Source organism: Sebastes fasciatus, chromosome 12 (assembly GCF_043250625.1).
Source record: "Sebastes fasciatus isolate fSebFas1 chromosome 12, fSebFas1.pri, whole genome shotgun sequence".
NCBI lineage: Eukaryota > Metazoa > Chordata > Actinopteri > Perciformes > Sebastidae > Sebastes > Sebastes fasciatus.
This window is the reverse complement of record NC_133806.1, coordinates 12,609,371-12,619,800: the sequence shown is the minus strand read 5'-3', so window position 1 is coordinate 12,619,800 and position 10,430 is coordinate 12,609,371. Positions and strand designations below refer to the sequence as shown.

Genomic DNA, 10,430 nt, shown 5'->3' with positions numbered 1-10,430 from the left:
ATCCTAACGACTTTGGTAATCCCCTGACTTTTCCTCTAACGCCACCACGGGGTTGATATTTATGGTTTTGAGTGAAATGTCTCATGTCCCCCTCAGGATGAATTGTAGCCGAATTACTTTGTCGACTCCTCAACTTTTCCTTTATCGCCATCATCAGGTCAAAATGTTTATTCATCCAAGATTTTTGTTTTATGATCAAATACCTGAAAAAACTAATGACATTCCCTTCAGTCTCATCTGTAGGCCAATTTGTTTTTAGTGCAACAAAACCCAATTATCCATTTGCAATGACACAAAACACACAAAAGAGCAGCAAATTCTCACATTTAAGTAGCTGGAACAAGTCAATTTTGGCATTTTTTGGTAAACTAAATAAATGAAATGATAAGTCAATGATCAAAACTGTTGTTTCACACACTCGGAAGTACACGTGAAAGGACTGATTACTCCTTATAACTTATTTTAATGATGACAGGGGACGTAGCCTAATCATGAATGACTGAACGAAGCATTTGATTAAAGATTTATAGCAACTTTTTTTTAAAGTAGGCAAAGATTTGGAATGAAATACTTCAAGGAAAAGAAGCTAAGTATTGTTATGAACATGTATGAACAAGATCCTGGTGTTTGTATGTCAGCTAGTCTAACCTGTAGGTGGATGTCTCCTCATATAACAGCAGCAGGGCCCTGTCCGTTTCATCCATATCTGACATGGACACTCTGGTACTCCAAGATTACTTAGCTTTTTCTTTAGCAGCATCGTCAGGTCAGCATTTTAATTAGTCAATAATTTTGGTTTATGACCAGGTGAATCTGCAAAACTAATGACATCTCCACCATACCGTTATGTTTGATAGGACAGGGAGCCAGGGGAATGGAGTTGAGCGAATAGTACCGGTTATAATTTGCATGGTTGTGTTAAACTGGGCATCCACATGGTGTGTATGGGGTGACCTGGACCAGACAGGGGCACAGTATACTGCTGCAGAGTATGCAAGGGCCAGTGCTGAGGTGCACAGTGTAGGGGCTGCTACCCCCCCCCCCCCCCACCCCCCCTCCCCCCATGTTGAGCCTTTCACCTTTCCTTTCAGATGTTTCTTAAAGGACAGGGTCCTGTCAAGGGTCACTCACAGATAGGTTGGGTTGGGGGCGTGCTTTGGCCGAAGTCCGCTCAGTTGGATGTTAAGTTCTTTGGCAGCTTTTGCGTATTTTTAAATACCTTGATTAAAAGGGATACATTTCTCCTGAATATTTCTTGTATCTTTTGTGGCACGCTCTTTTATGGTACACAATCTGCACCATTAGAATGAGAAAACCAACAACCTCTGCTTCAACATCCACAAGAGGGAGACACTAACTCAAACTCTGCTCACCCAGGTTAGTGTTGTCACTGAAATCTGATTATTTTACACGTTTAAATGTCAGTTTCCAGTTTAATTTATAAAGAGCATATACAGTACATGCTTTAAAATACTTTAAAATCTTATGACTCAACAGAAGTAGGCTACTTGCTAGATGGTCTCCAGTTGTGCATGTTGCAGCCCCACCACCTGCTGTAAAAGACAATTATCAAAGCCACTTATACATATAGGCATGGGACGATATGAAAATTTCATGTCACAACTATCCTGCATGGTCAAAATGATTGCAATTCACAATATTATCCCGACAATCATCAAAATATGCTTAAAACTCTTAAAATGGCACTAAAACATACTGTAATCACTTTACCATATACATTTTGTTAAGAAAAAAATCATTTTTATTTTGACTTTTTAATATTTATTTAATATTCATAACATACTTTTTTGTGAAAAAACAAACCATCTTAATCATAACGATAAATGAAAATAAAATCATCAAATTTGTGTGAGATAATCTACATGATAGAGAGCTAGACAGCTTTTTCAAGTCACTCGTGAGGATATTCATGATTATCACGATAATGGAAATTCACAGCGATCAACTTATTGTGTTTTTATTGTGATCCGCGATAAAATCCGATATCGTCGCGTCCCTACTGACGCAGCAGCCAAAGAGAACAGTAGTTTGTTCTGTATTGTTTGAAAGTAGTTTAATTCTGTGCATGTATTTCTAAATGCTTAGTTCAGAGTCTCATTGCACCTTTGCTCTCCCGGCACAAGGGGGCCTCATTTTACCTCTGCGCCACTGATGACAACTCTGCATTTATCATGCTGCAGTATCTCAGTGAACAGAGCCCCTAAATAATAAAGGGTATGGGGATCTTTCTGTTCACTACTGTATATGTGTATAATCATTAATCTTGGTCAGTGTCTCATTCATTAAATAATGAGCTCTGTCAAGTGTGGGTTCAGGATGAGACAGGTCGTTAAAAGAGGTAGGCCCGTTTATTTCTGAAACAGTGATACTTGATGCCAGAGGAGACCATGATGGTTGAGTGCCTTGACAGCTGCAGAGCCTGTTTGTGTATTGAGTGAGGGTGTTTTAGGGACTTTAGACACCGAGCTTGACTTTCCGTTGCCATCTCCACACTTGAGTGGAAAGAGGAAAGTCCCAAATTGACCCTGGTAATCAGACCCTGGTCTGAGGGTGGAGTAGGATTAAGATTAAAGACAAGGATGTAAGGTGTGATTTGTGTGTGTTGGTGCATATGCATGCTATGTGTGCACATGTGGTTTGTATAAGGGTTTGTGATCTGGTAACATGGCAGTTTGGGTAGGGCATCTTCTCTCTAAATTCCTCCTTTTCCTGTTTTTAGGAGCAAAAGTTCAGCTCTGAGTCTGCAGCGAGGGGTGACATGTGACCAACCTGAGGCAACAGATGAACTGTCGATGGACTTTTGCAAAATATGCGTCCTCCAAATGACACCAGAGTGCTAAAACAAGCTAGAATTAGGCTTTAGGCTTACTCGAGCTTTCATGTTGTGATTTATAGATGTTGATGGAACAGCTGTAATGTACCTCAACTGAGACAATATTGACTGTTCTGTAGTGAGACTTAGGTGTGAAAATCAACATTATGTCTGCTGATGTAGCAGGCACTGAAACATGAACAAAATAACATAAAAAAACCTTCCATGACATCATTAAGAGGGCACAGAAAGGTTCAGAAAGGGAGTTCACCTCTCAAAGCCTTTCTGTTTTTGTTACTCTTTTTCTATTTTTACATCAATCTGACATTAACACATCAAAACGACCATGAATACGGTAATATGCCCAATGCCAAAACAGAAATATATTCAAATGCAAAGTGGCTTTATTGGCATGAAAGTTTCAAAAAACAATGTCGCACAAAGCATCTTAATACAAATACATCACACAATAACATTTATATGAATATTAACACATTACAATTGTTATATATTATGTTATATAATCATTTATTCAGCATATTGCATGTTAAAAAACAGTTTCCTTGTTGCACTCTCATCTATAAAGTGGGAAAGTCTGTTTTTGCAATAAAGGAAAGAAATACACTTTATAACAAGGAACCACTATGAATAGGCTACTTGCAAAATACTTAGTTCTCATATTGTTACTTGAAACTATATAATGTTAACTGCTCCTCAAGTTAGGAAATAACAAAGTTTGGCGTTTGACATACTGACTTCAAATTTAATCTTTACGCTTTTATTATTATTAACATGACTGAACAATTCAGCACATTGCATGTTAAAAACTTGTTGCACTCTCATCTATAAAGTGGGAAAGTCTGTTTTTGCAATAAAGGAAAGAAATACACTTTATAACAAGGAACCACTATGAATAGGCTACTTTCAAAATGCTTAGTTCTCATATTGTTACTTGAAACTGTATATGTTAAGTGCACCTCAAGTTTGAAAGGTTTGGTGTTTGACATACTGACTTCGAATTTAATCTTTAAGCTTTTTATTATTAACATGACTGAACAATTCAAAGCAAAGAAAAATTTGGAAGAAAAAAAAACATTTCAAGGAAAATTTAAACCTGTTAACAATAAGAGTGCATTAAATTGCCCAGCTACAGTATGAGCCAAAGACTTTGATGATTTGACGCATGCAGCGACGTGCCCAAAGCACCCGAAGCGAGAAAAGCATCGATCCTTGAACTTCTCGAGAAATTCAGCTTCATTAGATGTTTTGAACTTTGCATGCAAAACAGACAGATGTCGGAGAAGGAGGTCGGAAATGCAGAAAAATACTTTTGAATTCAAGTGAGAAGAAGTGTGTTTTCTCTTCTCCCTCCTTCACCTTCACTCAATTGGTCCCTTAAACCGAAAGCACCGCAGCACTCATTAAAAGCAGATGATGAGTGCAGCTGCTGCTCTATATACCTGCAGTAGTTACATGTAGGTGCGTCTGGGATACACTTTATCTATTGGCTCTTTTTTTCGAAAACACGTTTTGCATAAGAGACTTTGAAGGCTTTATCTATAATACACCAGTGACACAAAAGGAAACCCATTTGATTGCATGGAGATGGGAAAAGCGCACTAGTGGCCACTTTGGATGGACTGATCCCACCACCACCACCACCACCACACTGTCACTGAGAGAGTTTTCTTCACACCTGACACTTCGTTCTTCAGATCCCCAGTTGATGCCGAGGATCATGACCATGAACGGTGACCACCAGTCGGTTGTTGCCACCGCGCCGCTGGATCTGCGCACCAATACCCGAGAGCGAGGTGGGAGCGCCGGGTCGAGGACTCCGGACTGCAGAGGTCGCGTCAGCAGAGACGCACAGGTGACCGGCGGCGGGTCACCTGCACCGCCAGCGTGCACAGGTACGGACACTTTGTTGGAGAACCGGTGCGCCACAATCAGAAGCTCAGAAACCGGTGTTGCTACGCGCAAACGACCGGCGGACAAGTCTTCCTTAAGGCTTCCTTTTAGGAAACGCCCGATTCCTGTGGAGCCGGAGACCCAGAGGCAGTCACCGGCTCCACCGGAGAGCGCAGACCGCTTCTCCTCTGCGGTAGATACGGACTTCACATTACGAGGAGAGAGTTTGGAAAGAGCCGCGGATGAAAGCAGATTCTGTGCAGCACCAGTGACTCCAAGGCGGTTTGAAGAAGCAAGACGGAGTCCAGAAGGATTTCCCATCCGCTGTTTGCACCCGTATGATTACGGTAAGCGTTGCTGGTCAACATTCAGTCTATTAACCTCACACTATAACTTTTTATTTTACTTTAAAAAAAAATAAAAAAAATCCACTTTTTTTTTTTTTTTTGTCACTTTAAGTCAAGTCAAGTCAAATTTATTTCTATAGCACATTTAAAACAACATGAGCTGACCAAAGTGCTTTACAGACATAGTGCAGAATAAAAACAGGTCAACAGAGCAGACAACAAAATCTCACACATCCACAGACAGAGACCAAGATAAAATCCATCAGTAAAAGACTGTTATAATGAGCATTATAAAAGGCCAATTAGTAATCACAATTCAAGTACATTCAAAAGCCAAAAAAAAGAGGTGGGCCTTAGCTGTGCTTTGAAAGACTCTGTAGAGGGAGCAGATCTGATGTGGAGAGTAGTCTTTATTGCTTTTATGCATACACAAATAAAACACAAATATAACACCGAAATTTGCAACAGTGCAGCGAGGGGTTCAGTTTACAATTGATGATGCAGTATACAGGGTTATTTTCTTATTAAAAGGACTATTTGTAGCTTTCAGAAATGCTTGTTAACAGCGATACCTGTGGCCGTTAAATCAATGAAAGTCATTGTCGGGCCGCGCTTGTGCTCGCTCTACATAGACATGAACGAACATCGCTCAAAACAGTGAGGCGACACACGTCAGCTAAAACCACAATATCACTCTATATTTCACCTGCTTGGCAGTAATGTTAGCTGACCAGACGAAGGTCCCTCCATGAATCACTGCTGATCCTAGTGTAGGCTTTTCCTGCTTCAGCCTCCCGACCGCGGGTCGGTGCCGGGGCTGAAGCAGTGGGGCTGAAGCAGCGGGGCTCCGCAGCGAGTAACGTTGTCGTCTCCCAACCGCAGTCGGAGGGAACAGGGAAACACCGGCACCCGGTCGGAGACGACAACGTTGCTCACTGTGGAGCCCTGTCACTTCACAAGACACAGAAAACCTCTGTTGGTCTGGAGGAGCTGCAGCAGTTATTTCTGCACAAACGTCATATAACGAGAATAGTTTCTGAACTTTGTTGCTGTGATTTCTATAAAGTTCTCATCTGAAGTAGGCTATGTCAGTGGTTTTCAAAGTGGGGTCCAGGGACCCCTAGGGGTCCATGAGTGGGTTCCAGGGGGCCCTATAGCAAAAGCGTGAATAATTTATTTTAATTCCATCCATAAGTAACACAACGACATAATCTATGACTATTTTGATCATGGGTTTCATCCTTATTAATAGGCATGCACCGATCCGACTTTTTAAGTCCTGATACTGATACAGATACCTGGGCATTGGCCGATATTGGATCCGATACCAATATTTATTTAATAAGCTGTATGCCTCACTGTGTGGAAGACCCTGTTTTTTTTTATGTGTAAAGCAACATCCGGCTGGACTTAAACATTGTTTTTTTAACTTTGTAAAACAAAATGTAAAAAATAAATATATATATTTTTTAATTTATATAAATGGATTTTTTTATTTATTAGTAAAATAATAAATCGTACACCAGCAACTTGATAAATAATCTTAAAAATCAACAGGAATACAATTCAGGTGTAAAACTTTTTAATGTACCAAAAAAAATGGAAAAAATTTAAACAGGAATTACAATTTCTGTACATGATGTATAAAGTATACAAACATAAAATTGAATAGATCGTATCCATTATCACCGATACCCGATCCAGCTATTTGAGTCAGTATCGGCCCGATATCTGATCCAGTATCGCTATCGGTGCATCCCTACTTATCAATTGGGGGTCCATGGTCTAATTTGTGGCAGTTTAGGAGTCCTTGGCGAGAAAACGTTAGGATCCACTGGGCTACGTGATATTCTAAGGAATCGATTATTTTGTATGGCCAAAATAATAAGGCTCGGTGTGATATATGTGCATACAGGGTCTCTGCGCACTCTGTTGAATTGCGAGACTAAGTTAGAGACACGTTTTAGCTTTCAAAGACGGAGCATGGCACAACCTCTGAAGATTTATTTTGGTATTACATGAATGATGCTGTTTAGTTTTTTGTTTTGTTAAAACAGTAGGAGCACATAGTAGGGATGTAAATCACAAGTTTAATCACAGCACGATGTTATGTAGATTCTTTGGGCGACGATACGATATTTGCTGTTATCACAAATCTGCCACGATACGATTTCAATTTGATTAAATTCAGGGGCCTACGATCGATGTGAGACAATATCATATACCGATTTAACACAATCGGTTACATTTATATTAACTCACAAAAATCAACTAAAATATGATTTGACCATTTTATACTGGGCTTTTTCAGACATAGAAATTAAAAACAATCTATTCTTTTTAATAAAAAAGAATAAATATAAAGTGTGAATTTCAAAATAAAAGCGTGTCTTAAACATGATGACATGATGCATCAATGACATTGGACAGATGGACCGTTACCCCCTGAGCACACAGCACACAAAAGACAGTGAAGATGCAGCAGCTGCTGCTGAATCAGTGAGAAAATGTCCAGTCAGCTTTTCTGCAGCTATTCTCTTGCACTGATAAAGTAGCTCACTGGGTCAACTCATAACTGAATACTACGCATACACCGCACAGTTGCACACTTCCTTATTACAAAAAATGACTTGTTTCCCAGTGCAGCCTTTTCATTTTTATATGTATCATCATCATTTCCGTCTTCCTCGCTCTCACCTTTGATGTCTTCCTCTCTTTCTCTCTTTCTGTGTCATTCCCGCTCAGGTCCATACCCAGTGTACTGTTTGCCCCCCGTCCACGAGCCCCCCCACCTTCTGGCCCAACAAGCCGAAAACCTGCTGACTGGCATCAATCTGGCTACACGTCAAGATGAAGACGGAGACACGTATGTTAATTTCTTTGAAATTGCTGGAAAAGGGTGGAGGTTATGTCATATATCCAAGTCTCTGATGCATACAGTAAACTTACAAGATTACTATGATTCATCCAACTCGTGCATTTTCATAATCAGCGCATTTCAGTCAGACGGTTGACTGGCACAGCTCTCACATCTGAAATCTTACCACAGTCATACATATCCATGGGATTTCCAGCAGATTGAGAGCATTCATTGTCATTTTCTTTAGACTCAGCAGACCCAGCTCACATCTTCACCTGTAGACCAATAGTTTGAACTATAGTGACCCACTCTGCATAATGAGCTTGAGATCTCTAGCTTAAAGGACCAGTGTGTCACATTTTGGGGGAATCTATTAGCAGAAATGGAATATAGTATTTATAACTATGTTTTCATTAGTATATAATCACCTGAAACTAAGAATCGTTGTGTTTCCTTAGCTTAGAATGAGCCCTTCATATCTACATAGGGAGCGGGTCCTCTTCACAGAGTCCGCCATTGTTGCGCCACCATGTTTCTACAGTAGCCCAGAATGGACAAACCAAACACCGGCTCTAGAGAGAGCCTTTAACGTTTTTACGCAACCTGAAGGCCACTGTAATTCTTTGTCACACTTGTGAAACTGGGGTAATGTGCAAAACCGTGGTGCCGCCAGCCGCCGTCTGACTTCTGTTGCTCCTAAAGTAGTGTTATTATGGTATGGATGGCGTCTGAGTGAGGCGAACGGCGTTACCACGGTTTTGCACTCGGCAGCTCACGTTACCGCAGCCTTGGAAAGGGAGGAGTGAGCGGAGGGGTACTTAGTTGGTTGCAATCTGCAACCACACCACTAGATGCCGCCAAATCCTACACACTGTAGCTTTTACTACCTTAAAAATGCTAAATTCGATATTCAGAGTGTTAATAAAGCAGCAAACTACTTGTTATGTAAAGATATGGTGGAGTAATGTCTATCTAAGCATAGAATTAAGTCGTTCTCCCTCTGTGTGCGTTGCAGTCAGAGCTTCTCCTCGCTTCGTTGACATAGCCGGGCTGGCCGTGTGTGCATTTAGTGCATGTGAGCGTGCACCACTGCCTAGCTCACGGCCGCCTCTCTGCATTGCTCTTATAGAGCGGTAACAGCTGATAACGCCGTCCCGACCGACGTCACGGAAGCGTAGCACCCACACTCCAGTTCGCCCTCAGATTAACACTGCTATCTCTGTCAGCACTTTCGCCGTAGTTTGCAGTGTTAGCACCGTTAGCACCATTGGCTGCGAGCCGCCCGGCTCAACATCACGATGTTGAGAGTACACAGATCCTGCATCTTCAGCGCGATTGACAAGCCCTCGGGGCAGCTCTACTTCTTCGTCCTCTCAGGTTGGACCGAGGGCAGACCGAACACTACAGTGACTCACTGTCGCCTCTCGAGGTACAAGTGGTATTACAAGACAGGACGGGCCGGGATAGCTGGTTGGCATGCTCATTTCAGTAGATATCTCTGCAACACATAGACGTCTTTGACATAACGTCAACACTGTAACCTCTTCATATTCTGTTGATAATGTTAGTTCATTTTTTGAATGTTTTAAACAAAAATTCTGGTCAGATCTTACACATTGCACCTTTAAAACTGGCATGTGGGGGTGAATAGCAGGACATAGACAGAAAGTCCAAACATATCTTAATCTCCAGCAACATTTAAACTTGCAGACGATTTAAAAAAGTTCTGTCCAGTATTTAAGCTTTTTAAAAAATTGATAACTATTCAGCTTTAGGTTTTCCCACATAATTTGTGTTGCGCGGATTAAGGGATCTGGTATATCTGTCTCTAGAGCTGCATTTTCAAATTTGTCTTTGCAAGACCCCCAAAAGGCCTTTTCCATTTTCCAAAGCAGACATTTTAACCCCAGTAAGCCATCACAGTGTGAGTGAGGCAGCATGCAGGGCCCTAAAACCATCATCATTCATTTGACCATTTTCACTTCATCTTTTCTTACTGTGACATTTTAAAATGTCTTGCATGAAAAAAGTCCTGTGACATTTCAGTCTGCGTCACAGCTCCTTACCAGCCAATGACCGACTGCAGATCTGCCTCTCTGCGGGCCTGACACTTTTACTACTTGAACTATCTTCTCAAAGAGAAACCGTTACCATTGTCATAAAAAGTGAAATTGAAATGGTCACATAAATAACAAGTCAGTAAAAGTGATTCACTGGGCTGGACCCAAACAACACCAGTCACGACAACAAGTGATGGTCTGACCTCAAAAACAAAACCGTTGGCATTGCGCAACCTGAATGTGGTCTGTGTGATGTCTGTAATATCATCTCAGTTTATTTGTTATGCTCTCTGTGACTCACCTGCTTCTGTATATTGAACAGGTACCGTCGGTGCCCCCCCATATCCAACCAGATTCTTTACTGTTGTTTCATTTCCTTTAAGGGAAACTGCTTTAGTAGATCAGGAATGATTCACTAA

General features: G+C 41.1%; 1 protein-coding gene across 1 annotated transcript in view; it reads left to right on the top strand.

Moving 5' to 3' along the window:
- Nucleotides 1-10,430, top strand: part of bcl3 (BCL3 transcription coactivator) — a 46,560-nt gene that overhangs the window by 14,561 nt on the left and 21,569 nt on the right. The window contains exons 2-3 of the mRNA XM_074654924.1: nt 4,549-5,091; nt 7,837-7,957. Coding sequence (XP_074511025.1) covers nt 4,560-5,091; nt 7,837-7,957 — 653 coding nt within the window. The 5' untranslated portion in view covers nt 4,549-4,559. The remainder of the gene's footprint in view (nt 1-4,548; nt 5,092-7,836; nt 7,958-10,430) is intronic.